We start from the raw sequence: 24,195 nt of genomic DNA, 5'->3' as shown, positions 1-24,195 counted from the left end.
CATGGAGCAGCTGCTCCTGTCTCAGATCCATTTGGTGCCCCTGAGCTGAGCACAGTTCCAGGCACACAGCAAGTCCATATTGGCGCCACAGTCAGCAGTTTAACTCTGAGACTGAGCGTGTAGCATAGAAACTCTTTTCATCCAAGTTACAGCCAAATCTGACATGCAGAGCAGTGTGCAGTCTGAAAACGTGTATCTGTATGGCGGCAGGAATCCGCCATGCTCTTCCGCCTGCCTAAGCCTGATTCTGCCTTCTGCCCAGGTGCAGGCGGGGAGTGCTGAGCCATCAGCACGAGCACTCTCCTTTCGATCCCAAGTGGGAACAGAAACATCCAGTCCCATAAAAGCCTTGAAATGCTTTAAAGCCAGAGTTCGTGCTGGCAGCACAGCCCCAGGAAGCTGCGCTTTAAAATGACGCAGCGTTTTTTCTGCTGCTGTTGCTGAACCAGGAAATCTCTCTTCAGCACGCCACCAACAAACAGCAAAAATCTGTGTTAAACTCTCTCTCCCTTATTTTTTTTTATTTATTTTATTATGTATACAATATTCTGTCTGTGTGTATGTCTGCAGGCCAGAAGAGGGCGCCAGACATCATTACAGATGGTTGTGAGCCACCATGTGGTTGCTGGGAATTGAACTCAGGACCTTTGGAAGAGCAAGCAATGCTCTTAACCACTGAGCCATCTCTCCAGCCCCTCTCCCTTATTTTTAAGCCTTCTCAGGTTTTTAAGTGGATTTAGCCCCATGTTGGGCGCCACTCTGTTGAAGATAGGAGCGGCAGGGCTGCGTCCCCGGCACCCGGCCGCTCACATGGCTATCTTATGCCCGAAATAATTACACGGAAACTGTATTCTATTAAACACTGCCTGGCCCAGCTAGTTCCAGCTTCTTATTGGCTAGCTCTTACATATTGTTCTAACCCATTTCTAATATTCTGTGTAGCCCACGAGCTGGCTTACCAAGGAGGATCTTAACCTGCGTCTGTCTGGAGTGGGAGAATCATGGCGACTCCTTGACTAAGCTTCTTTTTTCCCAGAATTCTGTTCTGTGTACTCCACCCACCTAAGTGTTGGCCTATCAAGGGGCCTAGGCAGTTTCTTTATTAGTAAGAAATCACTCCCACATCAATCTTTTATTTCACAGACTCAATCTGATGGTGTTATTGGAGCACTTCCTGCCATGGGCATGGAGACCAGGCTTTGAGGGTTTTAGGATGGGCTTGTGGTCAGGAAGCTCAGGATGCTTGAAGTTATCCCAGACCAAAGGCTCCTATCTTGTGCATGAAGGTCATGATGCTAAGTTCAGTGATGCCCATACAGCAGGCCACCACCTCTATATGCCTGGCAGTACTTGTACAGTTTCTAACTGTTGGCAGCGCAGGGCTAAATGGTGGCCTGTCTTGAGATCTGTGAGATCAGAGGCTTTTTGTTACCTGAAGGCTGGTGAACAGCCCCAGTTCTTTCAGAAGATAAGTGTCCTGCCCATTATAAATTGTCCTTCAGGACTTTGAGCTCCGACCCAGTCAGATGTGACTTTCCTTTTTTGAGGAGGAGTGCAGAAGGCAGACATAGGGACTACAGACTTGAGGGCACCTACCAGGCTGGGGGGACTGCCAACCTCTCCTTGCCTTGTGGAAGCCACAGCATCACACTAGTATGGGAAAGATAGCCAGCAAGGTCCATGCGTAAACCTACACCTACCATGACCCTGCCCCTTACTGAAGTGCAGTCAAGTGAGAGTGGAGCCTGGAGCCTTGGACTTGCACTTCTGCTGTAAAGTGGAGGGAAGTGCTGACACTCTGGGATTACAGGAAGACCTGAGACACAGAGTGCATGTAAAGGAATTGTACTCAGGGCTGCTGCCTCCTCACCGTGACCATTTGTCTTTTGCCTGTGGGTGACAGTGCTGTACAGTGTCAAGTATATGGTGACCTGCTGGGATGGAGAGGGAGCGTGGCTGCCATACAGGCCTCTCTGTGCTTACCGTCAGCTGAATCACAAGACATAAAGCAAACATGCTTGCGCTGGTGCCCTTTTCCTTACCAGTGATGTTTGGGGACTTTTCCTTTTGGGAGTTTAGAGCGCTGTAGGTGCAGGCTAATTATAGTCTCATTTTTCAAGGCAGCAATAGAAGGGCTTTTTTTTCTTTTTTCTTTAGCCATGCATCAGTTTCTTCAAAGAGCTCATCCTGGTATGCAATTTCCAGAGTTTTGAAGTATTTTTAAAATAAAGTTGTTAGTTGCTTTGAAACCTGGGCCCTTGCATCCTTTCAAATGATGACACTTGGGAACAGAGCACAGCGTCTTTCCCCCACAGCATCCTGCGCTTTATTTTTGTTTTCTTTTGTCATTTCTGTTAGTCATTTCCCCTGCTGTCAACAGTGGCCTCTTCAAACGCACTCCAGTACTGCTTTCCCCACTAATCCCAGTTCTGAGAGCCTTTCCTAGGGAAATAATTTAAATGCAGATAAAGCCATATGCACATAGATATTTGTCTCACTTATTTACTAAAATTAAAATTTGGAGTTGACCTAAATATCCAGTAGGGAACTACAAGATCCAATCCATGTGTGCCTGCCATCTTCACAGTGGATGCTTCTGAAACAAACTTCGTAAAAGAAATGCTCGTCATAACGTGTGATGTGAAAAACTTAAGTCAGCATCCTCTTCCCACGTTCGTGAAAGGGAGAACAGAAGGTAGTTTGGATCGTGCCTGCAGAGGGGAGGGTGGGAGGTTCGGGATCGTGCCTGCAGATAGGGTGGGAAGAGGGAGGCTTTATGATTTTGTTACCCACTGCTCACGGTGAGCACATATTCCTTCCACTAGTGCCAGAGGATTTTGTGTTGTGTTCTGTGGTTCTGGGACTAGAACCCAGGACTTCACATGTGTTGTACTATGCCACTAACTGTGTCTCTAGCCCTCCTTTTATTTTGTATCTGCATATGTACATGTATATTTGTGTGTGTGCATGTGTTTGTGCAGGCATGTATATATATGTGTGTGTGGAAGATGGGGACTGCTGGAGTGGAGGGCAGAGGTTGATGTCACACGTCTTCCTTAATTGTTCTTTTTATTTTTTGAGGCAGGGTCTCCCATTCATCTTGGAAACACTGTTCTTTTCTTTATTGCCTGGCCAGGTAGTCCTGGACAACTTTTGTTTCTTCCTCTCCAGTGCTGCAGTTTTAGGCCCAAGCTACCACATCTAAAAAAAAAAAAAAAAATCATGGTTGTGTGGTAGGCACTTTACCAACTAAGCTGTCTCTATACCCTCAGAAGTTGTCTTGAATTTATGATCTTCAGCCACTTGAATATCTAGGATGACAGGCCTTTGCCACTAGACCCTGCTGTTGTCTGTGTTTTAGACATAGGAAAGTGCTGCATCCAGAAACCACCATGGTGGCTGCTTTCTAGATTTCTTCCTTTCAGCTAGAGCAAGTGCCTGAATTAGTGTGTATGAACTTAAGCTGTGTGATCCCACTCCCAAGGTCTGTGGTCAAGAGCTTTAAGATGGATCCTTGCCTCTGCAAATATATGAACAAGGACGTATTGGTTAACAGTTTTTACTTATTTTTTTTCTTAATTATTTATTAAAGATTTCTGCCTCCTCCCCGCCACCGCCTCCCATTTCCCTCCCCATCCCCCAATAAAGTCCCTCTCCCTTGTCAGCCCTAAGAGCAATCAGGGTTCCCTGCCCTGTGGGAAATCCAAGGACCACCCACCTCCATCCAGGTCTAGTTAGGTGAGCATCCAAACTGCCTAGGCTCCCACAAATCCAGTACGTGCAGTAGGATCAAAAACCCATTGCCCTGAGGATTATTTACCTCACGTGCACCCTCCCCATCCTGCTGGTTTGTATCTCTGTGTCCTCTGACTTCTGCCCTTCTCCCCAGCTTTCTCTGGGCACTGAAATCCCACCTAGCTACCAGCCAATCAGCTTTCGAGATTGATTTTGAGAGCAACATGTCTTCACAGTGTACAGAAGGATTATTCCCCAGCACTTAACAATTGAGCCATCTCTCTAGCCCTGCATCATTTTTTGCATAACTTTTAATTGCCTCCTGTAACAAGGGTTCCGATCCTCAGGGCAGCACATTGATGAATAGAAATGGGCTGATTTAAATTATAGGAGCTAGCTAAAAGCAAGCTTAAGCTATGTAGTTTCCGATCACCTAGGACCGTGGAAAGAGATCCTATCTTAAAAAGTTAAAACAAAAACCAAACAAAAAAAGAAAAGTATTATCTAATAGAGAGATGGACAAAATAGTTAATAAGCAAATGAAAATATGTTTACTACTTAAAAATAAAGACACACAACTCATATACTATTTTTCGTCCAGGGTTTTGTTGTTGTTGTTTGAAATGGGGGGAGGTGTCTAACTATGTGGCAACTATGTTCAAGACACTGGTCTTGAACTCACAGTGATCTTTCTTCCTCCGCCACCCACAGGCTGGAGTTAGAGGCACGAAGGTTACATGCTTAACACAGCTAAGTATGCTTGGTAATGTGTTTATCTATAAAGTACAAACTCGGGCTGGAGAGATGGCTCAGAGGTTAAGAGTACTGGCTGCTCTTCCAAAGATCCTGAGTTCAATTCCTAGCAACCACATGGTGGCTCACAACCACCTGTAATGAGATCTGGTGCCCTCTTCTGACCTGCAGATATCCATGCAGACAGAATGCTGTATACATAATAAATAAATCTTTAAAAATAAAAAATAAAAAAAAAAACATTGTTCTTGAGTTCTCAGCAGTCCTCATTGTCCGCTGTGTTCAGCGAGTCCGGTTTTATCCCAAGCTTTTTCAGACCCGGGCCAGCTGGCCTTGGTGAGTTCCCGATAGAACATCCCCATTGTCTCAGTGTGTGGGTGCCCCCCTCGCGGTCCTGAGTTCCTTGCTCGTGCTCTCTTCATCTGCTCCTGATTTGAACCTTGAGATTTCAGTCCGGTGCTCCAATGTGGGTCTCTGTCTCTGTCTCCTTTCATCGCCTGATGAAGGTTAATATTCAGGAGGATGCCTATATGTTTTTCTTTGGGTTCACCTTTTTATTTAGCTGGTGAACAGTTTTTAAAAGCTCTTTTTAGCCCCTAATGTTCTCTGTGCTCCTAGGAGCGTTGGCCGGAACGGAACCGCATCCCCAGAGGGACCTGCAGGAGAGGTGAGTGTGTAGCGCTCCTTAAGGAATCTCAAGGAGTTGCCAGCCTTGATTTGCCTGCAGGTTTTTAAAATTTAAAGCTCCCTGTTTTCTGCAACTTTATGTTTTTTGTAAATAAGGCACCAGCACCCATAGAACCAACAGTGACTGCACAGCAACCATAGTCCACCACTGTAAGTCCTGCAGCTGCACACACTGGGTTCAGGTGACTCGTGGTGTTTCTGTCAGTAACTGAAGCACATCTTCCTGGAGGAACCCGAGGGTCCCACTGTCCTAAGCCTGGCACTGGAGCATGTGCCAACTGATTTGTTTTCCTTCCCTCCCTGCACCTTCTACCCTCTGCCCCATGTCTCTTTACCTGGCTCCTTATTCTCCTGACCCGCTCTACATAGCTATGTACACTGTCACTTTTCTTGAGTAGTGGGAAAGCCATTCCTCAGAGGCAGCTGGAACAGAAATGACCATGGACCTTGCCAACACCCTGTGTCTTTCTGTTCCAGCATCAGCTTTTCTTGCCATACCACTTGACATAGTTCCATGAAGCACTTAACCGTGTGGTGTGTGCTACATATTCCCATTTGGCTCACTCCTCTCTAAGGAGAACAACATTGTCTAGCACTGACGGGGTTTCACCCTTATTGCTTCTGATGCCACAATTCAAGCATTTTCATTCACACTTCAGGATGAGGAGCTTGTGGTTCAGAGCTGTGTACCTTCATTGAGTGGTAGAGCTGGAACTGGAACTCCAGTCTGCCGTGTTCCAGCACCAGTTTTTCTGTGCTGTCGTTTGAGGATAAGAATGATAGCAGGGATTATATGCTTTCTTTGCTTACTTCTTCAGCCAACTGGCTGTGCTGAGGGCTTGCCCACTTACGCTTCATATGCTGTGACTTTAATATGTGTGGCTTGGGGGTCCTTGGAGTGAAATGAAGAAATGGATAGTCTGGGATGTAGAAATGTAGATTTCATTGGCTTCACGGGGGCCACCAGCATCATTACCATCATTACGGAGAGTAGTCAGGGAGGTGCCCTACCTCACTGGACAGTGTTGTTATCAAGGTGACTGTAGTCGTAAAAGAAACACTCTTCCTCCTGCAGTGTCACCTGAGTTACCTTCTAGTTGAACCCATGCATCCATCCTTATTCCACATCCTGCTGGCAGCTATGGAGAGGGAAAGGAAGGCCTTTGAGTGGGGCTGGTCCCAACTAGTCTTAGGATCTAAAGAATCAAAGTGATGGTACTGGGACCTCCCTGGACTATGTCCTTGACTGATGTAAAGGAGTCATGGCTTCAGGGGCAAGCCAGGCCCACTGGGTGGTCCATAGAAGCTGCTTTTAGGATTCTCAGTCCAACGCTCTCCTACAGGACTAATAGGGGTCTTTGAAGTGGAGAAAGTAAGGATGAAGCTTTTCAGACTTTCTGTTCTGGAAGACCGAGTGTGTCCAGAGACTAAGTGGGAGGGAGGCAAGGAACATCTTTCTGTCCTCTTCAACCAGGTGTTTCTCCTTTCCATCTCTGAGTTTGCTGCTCTTCCTTCTGCTCTGCTATTTTCAAGTTGTAGGCTCAGCACTCACAGGTCACTCCTGTGCTAATGAAATGGGTACTCTTGGCCCTCACTGTACATTTGGAAGGCAGCAGCAAGCCTGGCATCCATCACACTGTCTGGGCTCAGCTGCACCCAGTGTTTACCTGTTAATGGATGCACTGCAGCGTTGGAGTCCTTTGCTCTTGTCTAAGTACATGAATAATGAGACTGGCCACTGACGAGAAGTAACAGGGAAAGGGGGAGTACAAAGAGCTTAAATTAAGGAGCTTATCTATAATGGAGATTCACGCTGGCTTTTCACAGCATTCAGCTGGTTTTTTTCTTTGGCTTAGGTGGTCCTTGCAAATCCAGGTTACTGACCAGATGATTGCCAGAATGGTAATATAGAAACCTGCCAAGGGAGTCAAGAAATCTTTGAGATTTTTTAGGTCTAAGGCCATCCTGTGACTTTGGGATGGACTCCCACATTCTCTTGGGGCTATGGGGCCAGATACGCGTAGGTCTAATGTGAGTAGTGCCACTTATTAACCGAGACAGCACCTGGCTCATGATGCACTTTGGCTTCCTCGATTCTAAAAGACAATAGTGCTTCCTTCCTCAGAGGGTGTCCGTGAGGACAAATAAAGATCCAGAACCCTGGGACAGAACAGCACTTTGTGAACAGGTGCCCTTGAATCATGCTCTGTCTCAGGCTGCTGCCCTATAAATCACAGTGTTGGACAAGCACAGTCTCTTCCCTTCCTTTTCTTCCTTGATTCCAGACTTAAGCCCATGGAGGCCCTTCTAAGGACAGACTGAGGTTCTATGGATGATCAGTCACAAAGAGAAAGTTATCCCTAAGTATTCAAGCACATGGTCCAGCTTGGGATCATGGTGTGGGAAATGACATTTCTTTTTAAAATTTTAAGAATTTCTTTTTATTCATTTTTGAGAATATCGTATGAGTATTGTTTTTATATTATTACTTCTTCCGTTCAGTTCCTCCCATCTCCCTTTCTTCTCAAATTCATGGATTCTTACTCTTTAATTATAATTATTACATATATATGTATATACATACATACATTTATAAAACCAGTCTTCACTAGATGATCTCAGGAGGTTGTATTTGGATATGACTTTTCTTTTGATCTTGAAGGTTGAGAACTGAGGAAGACAACTTAACCCATCATCATCTCCTGCCTGACTCTGCGGCGCCTTCTGCCTCTCATGCACTGTCAGATGATGAGATGTCTGATAAATCCTTCCTGTCTCTAGACCAGAAGACAGACAACAAGACTGGGAAGTTCCCTGCTATGGAGAACAATTTTCCTCAAGGTGAGCTAAGCTTCACTAAGCACCGAAGGCATAACCAGGCTGTCTTGTTTTGATGAGCAGAATGGGTTTATGTATGTCTGACCATTTCACCAATGGAGGGAGAACCAGAACTGCTCGTGGAGGATGATTTATCAGCGGAAGGAGCTATGATGTTACAGTATGCTAGCAGTGAGGAAGTCTTGGTTTCTTTTTAAATGATGACTTGGGCGATCTGCTCTTTTCAAAGGGTGGGTAAAAAGCCCTGGGGATATGTCACTGTTGTTAGTTGTCCTTTAGTTTCTGCACATCCTGAAGCAGGACCCTTAAGTGATGACTCTTGGCCATGGCATCAGGCCCTTTAATTTAGTCTACTCAGGCTGCTGCAGCTGAATACAGGGGACGGCAGACAGCACAAATCCATCTCTCACAATTCTGATGTGTGTAAAGCAGAGGTCAGTGTGCCTTACAGGCAGTGTAGTTGAGTTCTGTGAGCATCCTCTTCCCACTTGAATTCTGACATAGAGGAAGAAAGATCAGTGGAGATTCCTATGGTCTGTCCACAAGAACATTAATTCACGGGCATTGCGTCCTCATGACCTAATTTCCTCCAGGGGCTCCACTCCCTGACACCATCACACCTGTGCTAAGGGCTTCAGCATGGGAATTTCAGAGCACAGATGTTCTGCCTTGTTCTGTTGCTAGGTGTGAACTAAACTGGCCAAATCAGCTTCCTAGGGACCTTCCCCATTCTCCTTTCTGCTTACAGCTTTCATTTCTTCTCTTGGGGTAGAAGTTGGACTTAACTGTTTGTCATTCAGTATGTTTCAGAGATCCAAAGTACCATAGAGGCAGGCCAGATGGACTTGTGCTTAGCACACTTTTCCACCCAAGCGGCAGATAGCAAGTATTGAAGGCTGTGCAGGGTGTGTCCTCTTCCAGTTGCACAGCACTGCTCTAAAGTACAAAGTAGCTCTAGGTAATGTGCATGGTCCACATGAGCTAATTCACAAGAAGGCAAGTTGTGGAGCACAGCCTATGTGTCAGGCCTTTGATATGTATAAACTCTGTATCTCTCTTGATGGTCTCTGATCTCTTGCCTATTCCAGTGGGTTTTTTCTAAGTCACCACAGTGGATTCTGTAACACACACTACTAGCCCTCCTTGCTAAAACCTTTTGTTAATACTAAATTAATTACATAAGCCATTGCTTATTGAATTGTAATTGAATTGTAATTGAAGTGTTTGGTTTAAACAACTAGATTTCTTTTAGATGGAGAAGCCGACCAATATGTCAATGATACTAGAGCCAAGTCTTTGTCCCATGATGTCCTCTAAGGCTCCTCTGGATACTCAGGTCCCACATCTTAGACGTACCTAGAATATGACATGCACATTCTTGGTATAACTCAGGAACCAACCAAATCTTGCAGTGGCCAGTCGTCTAGACCTTACATCCTGGGGTTTCTGGTGGTATCCCTTAGAGATTTTTGTGAGACTTGATTTTTCCATCACTTCTGGTTGTGGGTTCTGCCCTCATCTACTTTAGGTTAGACTATAAATCATTTCCCTGTTCTTAGTGTACCCCACTTCTGCACTTAGTCCAGTGTAACACTTAGCCCCTCTCCAGGATACTGAAATCACTGCATGAGATCTGATCGCATGGGTGGAGGAGCAGCGTGAATGGATCATTCAAAGAGAATGTGATCCCATTTTCCCTATGTGGTCTTAGGCACAGCTCTCTTCTGCCTATCACTGTATTTTTTTTTAATATAAGAGATAAAGGTTAAAATAAATATAGAAAAAAATTTAATTTTTCCAAATCTCAAAGTAATTCAGGCCTGTCTCTTGTCTCTGTTCAGCAGGGATGTGTCTAGGCTGCCTGTGCCCTTAGTGCATCACTAGCCCTTTTCTTGAGTGGGAGCCCCATGCTCTGGAGCCATTGAAAGATAGCCACTGTTTGCTTTTTTTTTTTTTTTAATTTCTCTTCAGCTTTTTCTTCTCTGCATCTGTTTTTCCTTTTGTCACGTTTTTAATCTGTATAGAGAAATAATTTGGCATTTTTTTCTTTGCTCACTTACCATTCTTTCATAGACTTTCTGACATGTTGTCAGATAATGTCACTTTTAGTGGCTTTGGAACAGCCCTCAGATGGCTGAACTGCAGTTTTCCTTCTGTTCCTAGAGCTCAGCACTTTCTCACAATTGTAAACAGTGCTGCAGGGGAGTCTTGAACACAAAGCCTTCCTCTTTGAGGGCATTTTCTTAATATAGATTCTCTAAATTTGGAACTACCCAGCAGAAGACACACATTTTTTCTCTTCTTTCTTTTTTGTGTGTGGCAGATTTTATAGGCTTTATGGTTTTTACAAGTTAGGACTTACTGAAAGAGTTTACTGTAAGACAGGAGGATCCTCTTCTCCCACTTTGGAAATGGTGCTATAGTATTCCTTCTCCTCAGGATGGCTGCATAATTAATGCATGGTGTCTAATTCCCCTGGGGGTGTTTCCTTCAGCCCATGTGATAATCCTCACTCTGAAAGATGGCTTGTATGAAGCATCATCACTCCACAGTCAGCAGTGTGAGACTCAAATAGACCAGCAAGGAAGGTGGCAGTCCAAACCAGTGAGCTGGCTGACTCTGGGCTGACGGTCTTCTGGAAGAAGGTTGGCAGGACCTCGAGGCTGGGCCGGGAGGACCAGTGCAGGGCACACCACAAATGTGCACAGACAGCCTTTCCCGCCGTGCTGCAGCGGGAGGCAGACATTCCACTAAATGACTTGCCGCACTTCTGGCATTAATAGGAGATAGCTGAAGGTCTGGGAATTAAGTCATCTCATAAACATTCAAATTCATGGCAAAATTACTATTTAATTAGGAAAAGATCTGTAACATTGTGCTACTTTTAAATGAAAGCCATTTTGGAGGAATTAAAACTGGGTCATAACATTAGTATAATGTTTTAAAACAAACATTACTAAGACATACTGAGTGTACCCTAATTGATGAATTAAAGACATTAGTTTTGCCTTTGGATATTTAATGTGATTATGTTTTAAACACTGACTCTGGAAATCCTCCTCTAGAGTGAAACCATTCTTCCTTCTTTCTCTGTTGAAGTGAGATGTGGCAGAAGGTAAAAAAATTAATACATGATCATCCTAGGAAATTTGGAAAAATTAAGTATTTATTAAGTGATATGTTAAAATGTCAAATGGAGGTTTTTAAAAGCCTGAAATCTATCACCTTGAGGTAACTACAATTAATATCTCATTGTAATTGCTTTTTTGGTTTATTTGTTTATACTACCTGTATGTTCTTATATAGAATTGGGATTATGTTGTAACCAATTTTATATCTTTTGAAATTTGCCATAACATAACACATTTTCCATATTTATAGTTTTCATTGCATAATTTAATAGCTGTGTAATCCCTCGGCATAGTGAATGGTCCTCGGCTCAATGAACAATTTGAGCTGTTTCAGTTTCCTGTCACTTGTAAACTCAGTTAAGTATTTTCATGTATTCCGGCCAGTGCCTGTGAGCATCTCACGTGAGCCTTAAATAGAGTCCTGGAAGTAGAACTATTTGGGAACCGACACTGGAGAACTTTCCTAAAACTAGTGATATCAATAGCCCTAGAGGGTCATACACATTTATACTCACACAGCAGTGATCTGAAAAACATTCTTTTTATTACCTCTCTCACTTGCATTGTTTTAAGTCTTGAAATTAATGAATGATATAGGGATAACATACTCATTGCAGAAAAAAAAGAAAACTAGCCTAGAAAATTATCTGGATTCATTAAGAAGGTAATTTAATCAACTCTCAGGCAGTTCAGGCTAACTTGAAAGTGATCTGTTAGTTTCACCATAAGGAAGATTTTAAATTAATATTTGATATTGAGAAGAATAAAAGGCTGCATTAGAGTTAGCATTAAAATTGTATGGAGTATAATTTTTGTGTGTGATGTAAAGTTACTTCCTCATGGAGGGCTGCAGAGAGCCATTATTGAGCCATGACTATGTGCTGTGGGAAATAGCTTGGCCTCCCCAAACCTGGGAAAGAATTGCCAGCTGCTGACTCTCTCAATACATCCAGTGCTATTGAAATTTCAAGATCTCTGCATAATCTACCAACTATTCAATTTGTTGGGGACTTTAGACTTTAAATTTAAAATGTTCTTCCTTCCTGTAGACTTACTAATGGAACACATACAGGAAATTCGAACTTTGAGAAAGAATTTGGAAGAATTTATTAAAACAAATGAGAAGCTCCGGAAACAGCTGGAACATCAGAGGTCTGAGACTGACCAAGGTAAGGAAGGACTTTCCCAGGGTAAGAAATGGGGTTTGGTGGGTTCCTGCTCTGTGATGTGTTTGCCTGAAGAGGCTCTCTGTGAATCATACTGGGTGGAGAAATTGGCTAGCCTCTGGGGTCCTGAGCTTTAACTGTCTTCTCACTATAGTGGTATGGCTTGGGATTCTAAAATAGAATAGAGCCGTATTTTTTTCCTTTTTATCAATAGTAGACTATAAGCCGGGTAGTGGTGGCACACACCTTTAATTCCAGCACATGAGAAGCAGAGGCAGGTGGATCTCTGTGAGTTCGAGACCAGCCTGGTCTACAAGAGCTAGTTCCAGGACAGGCTCCAAGGCTACAGAGAAACCCTGTCTCAAAACAAAAACAACAACAACAATAGACCATAAATTGACATCTGGCAAATCTTTCATGCCAAAGAAGGCCAGCACTATTCCCACCCCACCTCAGTTTGCTTTGAAGGGAATGATCTTCCTTTAAAACTGAACACCTGTAAGACACTCCTTCACATGGTTCAGAAACCAGCTGTTAACCCCTCCCTCCCTCCTTTCCTCCTCTCTCTTCTTGGTTTCCTCTGTAGTCATTGTATTGTTGAAGTTGGTTGGGTTGCCCTGGGTATGTTTATCGGTGTTAACTTTGGCAGTTCACTCTAGTCTTAGTTGTTTAATGAAACATGGTTTTTCTGCTATTAAATGAAGCAGTGTCATGAACAAGGCCTTGCTCAGTGCTCACTCAATAAATAGTTGCTTTTATCACTATTGGTTTTATTTTACTATTTTATGTAACAAGGCCAGTTTAACTTTCAGTCTTTCGATGCTCTGCCATTGAGGACGCTGACACCATTTTAGAGATGAGATCACTGAGTTCTAGAAATGTAGGACTCATTGGTAAAACTCAAGACTTGGACCCCAGCCCATTTTTCATTGCTCTCTAGTCCACACATAATGCTGGTTCTGAAAGTCTGCGTATGCTTCGGTTTCCACTGCATTTTGCAAGAAGCTTCCAGTCTTCTGCCTGGGCTTCCATTCATCCCGTGCACCCTTCATCCTCCTCCCTCACCCCTAAGAAATTTGATTAATTTGAGTTATTAGTTGTGTCAAACACAGGAAAGAAATTCATGCTGGGCCCTTGATGTTCACTCTTGGTAATGCCTGAGTTAGATTCATTATGTTTTGCATTTTCCCCAGCAAATCCAATTATGGAATTATTTGGGGGTTCAAATGGCCACCGGCTACAGTGGAGCCCAATTGTAGAATAATTCCTCTGACTGGGACTTACCTGTCATCAATGAGTTTACAGAGAGGCATTCATAAAGTCTTCACTCTCGTGGAGAGATGTGCTGTTCTCGCCTTATTGTCACAGTTTCTGGAAAGACAAAACAAAAAGCAGTCTTCCCTACCCCTGATGTGAAATGTTCATCTTGGGGATCACTCTGAAAAGGCAGGACTCTGTACGATGTCAAGGGGGAATGTCAGAAACTCTTATGCCTTAGAGGCTCTAGCTCACTGCAAGTTGTCTGGTCTGACTGCAGAGGTAGTACTCAAAGCAAAGGCTTGCCGCATAGCGTCCAGGTGGTCTTCATTAGGGCAGTCGGGCCTAAGTAGGTTTAGTGAATCAGGAATGTTTTATGGCCTATTATTTATTTATTTTCAGGTAATTCCCTGACATCAATGAGTTTCGATGTTGGGAGTTCTGCTGCTTGTTCTGATGAGTCTGTGGTTCTCTTGTGGCCCCACTTTCCGTTCATCTAGAAACGCAGATGAGAACCACAGCACAGCAGCATGGGTGTTTTTATTGTGCTAACCAAGGCTTGGCAGGGAGGTGGACAACTTGCCCGATGCCTTGCAGCTGTTAATCAGGAGACAGGCAGGAACTCTGAAATGATCCCAGAGTTCACTGGGACAAGTAGGGGAAGATGGTGGGAAGAGACATTTGTGAATAAAAATTAATCTGATTTAATTCTGTATGACTCATGTGCCAGAGAAGTTCTGTAGAGTGGGAAGAATATTTCCAGGAGAGCTAGCCACACCTTGTTTAGAAGGGGTGTGGATGCACACCATAGGCACTTATGTACATATCCAGTGCTTTCAGCTGCAGGGAGCTGGGAAGAAATGTGAGAACAAGCAGTGGAAACAAGGGCTGATTTTTATATTTCCATTGATCACAAGAACCCCAGTGGCAGAGAGCTCTGAGGCAGGGTTAGGCTGACTTCCTTCCATGGTGACTGTTTACTGTCAGTGTCCCATCCTCCTAGGACAGTGGGGAAGGTAGAGTCTGAAGCTTCTCTCTTCTCTAGTGCACCATCTCCTTGAAGCCCTCAGCAGATTTCACTTAGGTCTCACTGGTTGCCAGAGACCCCTGCCCAGGTCCTTACCTAGTGTCTGGGAGCACAGGGTTGTGGCATTTTGGTTGTGGTGTAGTAAGTGAACTGAATCAGTACAGAAGCCTGGAGGGAAGTATCTGCCTGCCACACAGAGAAGACGCTGGGCATCCTGCAAGTGCTCGAGGCCGGCTGTGAATGGAGCACCCCAATAATAGCTGCAGACAAGAAAGTTGTGCTGAGCTTGGGAGGCCAAGGAGGTGCCCAGCATGAGGCATGCCCTAGGTTGAATGACATAAAGTGCCCCCCCCGCCCCATCTAATTCTAGATCCCAGCCAGTCTCCACAGTGTACACTTCTAGAAAGGGAATTAAGCCAGTAATTGATGAGTTTAGTTTTGACGAGGGAGTGGGTGTGAAGAGCATAACAGTCACTGGTTCTCAGCATTTTCTGGGCCTGGGGTCTGAATGGAGAGAGAATGGTTTCTGTTGTGGCACGGGAGCAGAGCAATGGAGGGGCTTGAATTCGACACAGAGAAGTTTATTTTTTGTACTGCAGACCACCAGATATTTTTCGGCATGAAATAGCAGTGAAAGGGTTGTGCTCGAGATGATAACGTCATTGGTAGAACAGCAGGGAATGAAGCTAGACGGGGTGCTTAAGGCCTAGAGCATACTGGAAAGTTTGCCATAGTCTGAGCATTCTGGGGAAGAATCAGCAGCTGTAATTGCCTGCTTGGACAGGAGGACAAAGGGGAATTTAGGATATTCCCTCATGCAAGCCTAGGTCAGGAATTAGAGTGGGTCTTCTCCTAAGACAGGGAAAGGGTGAGAAAGACCAGAGGGGGCGGAGTTAGACTGAGCTGCCGCAGAGACAAGGCCCAAGGCCTGAGAGTCAGTTGACCATGATGGTTCTACTGTCGTCTTTCACCCTGCTGCGGTTCAGCTGTCATCGTTGTTCATCTTCAGGGCATGGTGATGTAGACGCCTCCTCTCGCCTCCCTGTTATGCTCACTGTTCTTGCCCTTTAGACTCTGGCTGTGTGTTGTTACATGGTGCATGGGCTGGTTTTCATTGCATGCTATATTTCTTCATTGTTTCGGCATATTTCTTAGAAAAATTTATCCATCCTGTCCGGAGCTGTCTATAAGTCACAATTCCTGTGTGTTCTTATAGGTTCCACAAATGTTTCTGCTTATGGCTCAGAGCTGCATAGCTCTCTGACATCAGAGATACATTTCCTGAGGAAGCAGAACCAGGCCCTCAGTATGATGCTCGAGAAAGGGGCCAGAGGTAAGAAATCAGGGGCCACCTGCAGCCTAAATTCCAAAGCCCTTTGTCAAAAGATATCTGGAGCTGACACCCTAGATTCCAAAGGGGCGGACCTGACAATTTTCTACCTTTAACTGCACACCAATCCTGTGGAGCATTCCTTGTTTTATAGCTAAGAAAACGAGGGCACAGGTGGGTTACAAACCGCCGCACCTACCTGTTGTGACAACTAGAATAAAAAGCCTCCAGAGCAGCCGGGCGGTGGTGGTGCATGCCTTTAATCCCAGCACTCAGGAGGCAGAGGCAGGTGGATCTCTGTGAGTTCGAGGCTAACCTGGTCTACAAGAGTTCTAGGACAGGCTCCAAAGTTACAAAGAAACCCTGTCTCAAAAAACCAAAAGAGAAAGAAAGAAGAAAAAAGTCTCTACCAGGGTCTCAACACATGTTACTGTATTTTCTCATCCCATCCCAGGAAGAGAGAAGCACTGGAAATTTATTACTGCCAGATCTTTACTGGAGATTTTCTCCTACCAGTGAAGTTTATCCAGAATTCTTTATAAGGATTCTTAATTATTTCTCTTGGAGCTTAGCTGTCAACGAGCTTTTACTTATGTTACTGTTCATATGTATAATGATTCTAGAGTGAAGAATTATTAGCCCTGTTTCTCAAGTAAGAATTCACAGTGTAAGCAATTGCCCTGGTGTGGTCACTGAGCTACAGGTGCTGGAGCTGGAATGTAGGCCAGCTTATCCCACAGTCCTTGGGGTGATATGGATACTGATTTTGCCTTAAGAGTCAAAACTGGGGCTCATGCAGTTCATGCATTCATTCAATAACTTTTCTCTATCCTGACATACAGGGGAGCTTGGTAGACTGATACAGAAATAAACAAGCCCGTATTTGCATTAGAAGGCTGTAATCTGATGGATGAAATGGGCAAACCTATAGCAAGGAGGAGTTAGGCCTGCTGTGATAAAAAGCAGGCCCCTCAGCTCAAGTCCTCAGGATCCAAGTCTACAAAGGAAAGGGATGCTTACCCAAGGTGTCTGAGGGTCAGAGGAGGAGAAGAGACAAGGTGCAGGTTAGAGATGGAGTGATGCAGCTGTGCTGATGTCACGTGGACCAGTAGGAGCCCTCGTGCACATGGAAATACTGATTCCTGGTTAATAGTAGATCTACATCTAAGGCTGTGCCCCTTCCTGTCCATATGGCTACAGGGAAGCCTTACCGTCTCTCATTTGTTTCTCATCTGGAAGATGGGGAAATTCCCAGGGCCTGCCTTGGCAGTATGCTGCAAATACAGGACATTGAAACACGAGAGGGCTTACTGTAGTGCCCTATATACAGTTAGTGCTAGGGTGTGCTACCATTGCCACTCCTTTGGCTCTTGTGTGGTGTGTCTGAGGCCTGGGCTAATAATAAGCATGTCCAGACAGCAACTCTGCATCCTCATTCTGGCCCAAGGGAGGAAGCTGAGGCACTGAGGAGTGAAGAGCTTCACTTAGGGTCACAGCAGCAATTGGAGAAGCTGCACTAGAACTCTTCCTCCATCTCCCTTCTGGGAGTCTTATTGTTTCCTGAGCCTCCAAGGTTATTCCTCTGGGGAGCCCATGGCCTCCTGTGGAGTTCTGCAGGAGGCTTGCTGCTCTCCGTACTCATTGATATCTGGGTTCCTGCCTGTCTCTGTACCCACCATATATACTCTCTAACGTAAAGTAACAGAGGTTTTCAAGAACCATTATGTAATAGGAAGTTAAACAGACCCCTTTTATTCTAGTGATGTTTAATCTGCAGCCTTGATATTGACAGATTTGCCTGCCTAAAATGCATAGGATAATTGGAATGCCGAAACAATAAATGCCAGATTAAATCTCATTCTTTTCTGTATTCTTGGAGTGCTTGTGCTGAACTGCCATACCAAGGTAACAAATGGTATCCCTTCTCATTTTGGTATTTGCAGATAAACAGAAAGAGAATGAGAAATTACTTGAGTCCCTGTCTAGGAAGGCTGCAAGTCTTGAGCACCTTCAGCTAGAGTACACCAGTGTGAAGGAGGAAAATGAAAGGTTACAGAGAGACATCAGTGAGAAGGAGAGACACAATCAGCAGCTGACCCAGGAGATCTGCAGCAGCCGCCAAGAGCTGAACAGGTGGGCTTGACTCAGCTGGCCCTGGTGGCCAGCTGTGCCTGAGGATGAGATCATTGGCACGAGGCACAGTGACTCCAACCCTAGTGTGCAGAAACAAGCATTGTCAGCTACGCATAAAATGTATGGAGAGTGGTCCTCTAAAAGAGAAGGAGGATGCTTGGGGTGGCTAGTATTTTCACTAGGGTGGTCAAGAAAGGGCTTTCTCAAAAGACCCCTTTTAATAGAGAGCCACACAGTGAACATGTGAGGTGAAACTATTGGAGATGGCCATGTTTGGCAGAAGGCACATAATCCCTAAGACAGAGTTGCTGTGGCAAACCAGAGAGGGTGCTATACTTGACTATAGTAGGAGCTGAGGGAAGGGAGGAGGGTGGATGCTTAGTCATGTTTGGCTTCTGGCCCTCTAAAGACTCCAGTTTTGCTCCAGATGGCATAGGTCACTGAGAGACTCTGAATGAGCCAGGAAGATGTACATATACTCATTCTTCCTCTTAGACTCCACCTTATTCCTTGTGTCAACACACAGGGCTGTCTCTTCTGTCTGAGTCACCTCCTTCATCCCTGCTCAGGTGCCATCAGACATCCCTGAGTAGAGGTCTTGGATCTTCCCTGCCTATGTACCTCTAGAAAGTGACAACCTTTTGGGTTTCTTTGGCAGGAATTGGAGGACACCTTCCTTTAGAATGTCTATAAAGGTTACTTGAGAGGTCTATTCGTGTGAGGCATAGGCTATGTGGGAACTGGGAACTGTGATGGAACTCTTAACCGTGGATGTCCTAGCACATTTTGTCCACACTCTCTGGCTGAGATGGCCTGGGCCTATTCTGTGAGTACTGGATAAGCCTCCTGGAGGGAGAATTAACCCTTCCAACCTTCCTGGGTCTATTTCAGGGTACAGGAAGAAATGAAGTCAAGGCAGCAGCTGCTCTCACAGAATGATAAGTTGCTCCAGGCCCTCCGAGTGGAGCTGAAGGTGTATGAGAAGCTGGATGAGGAACATAGGAAGCCACAGAGAGGTACTGTGTGCTCAGGGCCAGGCCTGAGGCATCTCAGGGCTATGAGCTCACCCAAAAAACTGTTCATTGGGTGTGGGAGGACATGGCTCTTGCCTTTCCTTATCCTACCATTAAACCCATACTGGCCCATAGATAGACTAGGTATATTTAGAAGCAAACTCTTTGGCCCACTCTTTGTTTTTGAGGCAGTGTTTTTCTATGTAGCACAGACTGGCCTTAAATTAAAAATCCGCATGCCTTAGCCTTACAGGTATATATCACCTAAAGCTAAAGTCTGGAGTCTCACTTCTTTTTTTTTTTTTTTTTTTTTTTTTTTTTTTTTGGTTTTTCGAGACAGGGTTTCTCTGTAGCTTTGTAGCCTGTCCTGGCACTAGCTCTTGTAGACCAGGCTGGCCTCGAACTCACAGAGATCCGCCTGCCTCTGCCTCCCGAGTGCTGGGATTAGTCTCACTTCTTTCATCTCAGCTTATTCTGACTTCACCAGTAACTGGGTCAGTTATAGCCTCTACAAGCAGGTCTGTCAGTATCCACCGTGTGGAGCTCTGAAAGTTAAATGAGGGCATTTATTGAAACAACTTAGCCACATTCCTGGCACATAGTAGGCATCCAAGAAATAACTTTGTCATAAATTTCCCATCATTCATCCAACAGATATTTCAGAGTGCCGCCACATGCCGGACATTACTCTTAGGTGTTTTCAGCCTTGGTGTGCTCTTTTTCTAGAGAATGCAGATCAGAGTGCCTGACTATAAGGTCTAACGTTTGAGAATCAATTTGGAGGCACAGTGGGGGGTTTTCTAAAACTAATTTTCCAGATGGTTTCTCCCTATTGAAAGTTTATCTAGAAAGGGTCATCTCTCTGCTTTTGCTTCTTCTCAAGTTGCTTCTCTTGTTCTTGCTATTGTCCCTGCCTTTTTAATATACTGTAGCCCTTAAAATCATCCCCTTTCATTCTATAATTCTGGTCCAAATAGATTTTATTACTACTAGACATAATTTCGGGGTTTGGTGTGCAATTTGCTAGGCTTTTATGGCCAGAAGTGAAATTAATTTCCAGCTCTTACTTAGCTTGTGGAATAGCAGCAATTAAGTCAGCCAATATTTTTGTTTTTAAAGTCGAGTTATTTTAAATTGTACCTACTTCTTAGGAGGGGGCTGGATGGTGGTGCTGGGTTGAAATGCCCTTGAGTTTCTTTGATGGCTGACCTTTGATCTTGGGAAATGTCAAAGCTTTCCTTTGTATGTGTCTGCAGAGGCCCAAGGTGAGGCATCTAAAGAAGGCTGGAATGGGCCCGATTCTTTCAGCGACCTGCATGGCCTCCTGACAGAGATGAGGGCTCTCCGTGAGCAGCTGGAGAGGAGCATCCAGACTAACAGCGCCCTGAGGAGCAGGCTGGAGGAGCAACTGTCACAGGGAGCGAAGATTCCCCAGGAAGGGGCTCTCACTCTGGCTGTCAAGACCCTATCTGTCACCGAATGTTCCCTTCAGCTGGATGATCATGGTAGGCTCTTTTCCCTTTGTGGACATTCAACTCTCTGGGTCAGCATGATATGCGATCCTGATTGATGCCCTCTGGCTGCTCTCAGCTCACCTTTCTGTAGACACTGGGTTCTCTGGAAGTAGAGTTATGGCTTCCAGTGGCCTGTGCTGTCTCGTCTTGCTGTTTAGTCTCACCTACAGCTCACCAAGAACTTTTGCCTTGGTTTTGTTTTGTTTGGTTTTGGTTTTGGGGAGAGGATTTCTTTGTATAGCCATGGCTGTCTTGGAACTCTGTATATATCAGGCCAGCCCTGAATTCAAGAGATCCCCCTTCCCCTGCACATCTTCAAGGTGTGCACTACAACACCCCACTCGCTTGTTGCCTTTAAATGAGATCCTAAACCCCTTCCTTACTCTGGCTTTCAACATCTCATAAGTCCCAGGAAGCTTCCTGGTAACAGCTGGGTCTGATTTGCATTTGCTTGTGTACTTGTATGGCGCTAGAGATGCCTGGGAAGGGCAGAGGATATGCAGACTTGCCACACACACCCAGCAGGGGCTGGAACCAACCAGCAAGCAGCTCACATATTGGCTTCCTACCAACTATATTGGACTATATTGTCCGTCTGTTACCTTACCATTTCCCTGTTGCTTTAGAGTTCTAGTTTACAAAATAAATGGTAGCATGACTTGCTGTTAAATAATATTATTAGGATAAAACCCAGCAGGGTTTTATCTCAGCAGATGGGGTGATCTTATTAAAGCATATCTGCCTGGAGTACCATTACTCTGCATTCATAGTGGGGCATGGTGGAAGAAACTTGCATGGGACATTCCAGCACCTGAACATACTTACTGTTCTGCCACTGGCATGCTGAGTTATCTCAGTCTCCTGGTCTCTTTCTTTGAAAAACAAATTATAGCATTGTTCTGCCCACTAAGCACTTAAGAGTTCAGGAGCTTCTCGGGTGAGAGTGCTTCATGTACTATCTAACGTCTCATGGACCTCCAGTCAAGTGTTTCAGTTGTTCCGGGTCCCTTTCCTCTCATGTTCAGGTTACTGTATCAGCTTTCCCACTAGCTCTTCCACTCTAAAACATAGACCTCAACCTAACATTTCCCACCTTGAGTGGGTCACTTAGCCCTCAGGGTGCAAGTCCTGCATCCTACTATGCCCTTCCCTGTACTCAGGTCTTAGCTACAGGAATTGTGTATCTTCTCCCTAAATGACTCATACTCTGCTTGACTTTTCTTACCCTCCTTCCCCCGAGGCACTGAAAAAGTTTTAAAAGATAATTCAGGCATCAGCTCCTGGGATGCCCACATAGGGTCCCCCTCACCTGTCTCTATACTTGGCTTCCTTACCCTTGGCCACCCTGAGATGAAGTTAACTGTTTACTTCAAGAGAAGGCTGTGGGCCTGGCCTCTCTATTAGCTGGTGTCTGCACAGGGTGCCAGGGAGTGAGTAGAATGTGCATGGTCCTGGCTACAGGACTGTGTGCTGTGAAGGTGTGAGTGAATGTTCAGTTTCTAAAATGAATGGATGCATGTGAGATACTCTACCACATCCTAATTCCACCCTTTCTCTAGTGTTAATGATGGGAAAGCTCATTTTCCTCTCTTGTTTTGTTTGTTATAGATGGCACCAAATGTCCTGAGGCCAGTGATAATTCATTTGATCTATTTGAGTCCACCCAGGCAATGGCACCTAAATCAGGTATAAACTGGTTAGCTTCAGTAGTGTTGGGTATGACAGTAAAGCTTTTTAAATAGAAGAATGGGAGGTCCCTGGCATCCCTGGCTGCTGGGCAGTGGTTTGGGACTTAGGTTTGTATCTCTAGAGGATACTCTCCAAGCCACTGAATTCATCCTAGGAGTTAACCAAGTACAACCTCAGAGACTTAAAACTTGAAGTTTTAAACTGAAACCACCTTTGTATGGATTTCAGGGTCTCTGGGATCCAGCTTCAGCAGTACTGGACAGTCTGCTCCCTCTGCAGTGGGGGCTGACCACACGGATGAGTCATTACCTCCAACTGTGCTTTTACGTTCTCACGGTTTCTAATTTTCACCAAGAATGCAGGCATCTCTGTAAAATACCTCTCCAACCACCCCCGTCAAAATTAACCAAGTTAAAAAGCAACAGGATTTTCTAGGTGCATAATGCTGACTTCCTGTCTGGGACATCTCAAGCTGCCCCTTCCAAGGAGCCTTCCTTGACTTCCCTCCTTGCTCAGATAGCTTTTTAACCTTGATCTCCGGCTCACTCTCACTTTGCATTTATAATTCCTGCAGCTTCAGTATTCCCATTAGACCCTGGACTATTGTCATGAAAATAACAGCATGGTTCATCTTACCAGCCTAGGCTGGTATTGAACACAGAGTGAGTGTTCAATAAATATTGGTTACGTTGATTTCAGACTTTGCTCAATGTAAGATAATACAACTGTAGGCTCAAGGCCAGGCTCCGTTGCTCTCGTGCTCGCTCAGCATAACTCCATTGACACAGGTGCCACCCCAAGTAGATGTAACATTTGCCTCTTCTTTTGTAGCTTCCGAGACTCCTCTGCTCTCTGGAACTGACGTGGACTCCCTCTCCTGTGACAGTAGCGCTTCCATCATCAGCCCCCCTTGCATGCCCTGCCTGGTTGCTGAACACCATGTGTGGGCAAGCAAGAATGGCCACCATATGCTGGGCCTGATTGAGGACTATGATGCCCTCCATAAGCAGATCAGCCGTGGCCAGAGACTGCTTGCCAAGATGGACATTCAAACTCAAGAGGCTCTGGGCCCCACAAGTCAAAAACTGGGGCCAAAGGTAACCTAAGTGTAGGACTGATGTAGTAAGATCCTTCCTGTTCCCAGTAAGCAAAGGGGCTGGCTACATTCTCTGGAAGATTCCTAACAGCCTAGACTTCAGTAAAGCCCTAAAAGGGAGAAGTTGGGAACTGTTGCACATGAAAGCGCAGAGTTGAGGGGGCAGGCTGTTGGTGATCAGTGGCCAGCATGTTGAGATTGTACCCTGGTTGACTGTGGCCACTGCTATGTGACTTCTCACTTCTCCCCAGTCTTTCTGCTACTCTTTGTCCCTCCATCCTCTGGTATCCAGTCATTCCACCCCTCCACTTACGCACCATGTGGGTCGACTTGTCTGCTTGGCTTCTGAGCTGCTGTGGGGCAGTTAGAGGCACTGATCTTCATGCACACTGTACCAGACCCAATCAGGTTGTCCCCTTACCACACACATCTGGCCGTAAGCCATACTGACCATGCCATACTGTAATTTCTTACAGCCACTCTGTGATGCATGTGTTCCTGATAGGTGTTCTATGTCCACCTTAAGGTCATCTTCCTGCAGAGGAGATTGTGTGTGTATTTGCTCAGAATAGCCCTGTGAAGGAGGTTATATCAGTCCAGTGTAGAGATGATGAACACTGACTGTTCTCAGTCCCGCAGCCAGCATGCTCTCTCTGTTTTCTGGCCATTGCTGGCCGACTGACCCCCTTCTCTCTGGGAAGCAGCTCTAAGGACTTCTGGTTGCTGGGCTGGCTTCAGTCAGTCTGCCCACTGTCAGTCATCACTCTTTCCCCAACATGTCCCGCTCTGAACAGGCTGGGCCACAGGTGCTGTCCTTGTTTCCCCC

General features: G+C 45.2%; 1 protein-coding gene across 6 annotated transcripts in view; it reads left to right on the top strand.

Annotated features, from left to right (window-relative positions):
• The window catches only part of Cdk5rap2 (CDK5 regulatory subunit associated protein 2), a 161,178-nt gene that overhangs the window by 122,266 nt on the left and 14,717 nt on the right, over window positions 1-24,195 (top strand). For 5 of the 6 annotated variants that reach the window (XM_050135239.1, XM_050135230.1, XM_050135234.1 and 2 more), the window contains 9 exons: window positions 5,107-5,155; window positions 7,838-8,016; window positions 12,194-12,313; window positions 15,811-15,927; window positions 17,868-18,057; window positions 18,949-19,073; window positions 20,327-20,575; window positions 22,193-22,270; window positions 23,105-23,370. In XM_050135239.1, the coding sequence (XP_049991196.1) occupies window positions 5,107-5,155; window positions 7,838-8,016; window positions 12,194-12,313; window positions 15,811-15,927; window positions 17,868-18,057; window positions 18,949-19,073; window positions 20,327-20,575; window positions 22,193-22,270; window positions 23,105-23,370 (1,373 nt within the window). The remainder of the gene's footprint in view (window positions 1-5,106; window positions 5,156-7,837; window positions 8,017-12,193; window positions 12,314-15,810; window positions 15,928-17,867; window positions 18,058-18,948; window positions 19,074-20,326; window positions 20,576-22,192; window positions 22,271-23,104; window positions 23,371-24,195) is intronic. The other variant, XM_050135235.1, reaches the window with a different exon arrangement.

The sequence above is a fragment of the Alexandromys fortis genome, unplaced genomic scaffold (assembly GCF_014885135.2).
Source record: "Alexandromys fortis isolate MF-2015 unplaced genomic scaffold, M_Fortis_MF-2015_v1.1 scaffold_29, whole genome shotgun sequence".
In the NCBI taxonomy this organism is placed as follows: domain Eukaryota; kingdom Metazoa; phylum Chordata; class Mammalia; order Rodentia; family Cricetidae; genus Alexandromys; species Alexandromys fortis.
Note: the sequence above shows the minus strand (reverse complement) of the source record. Positions and strands in the feature narration are given on the sequence as shown.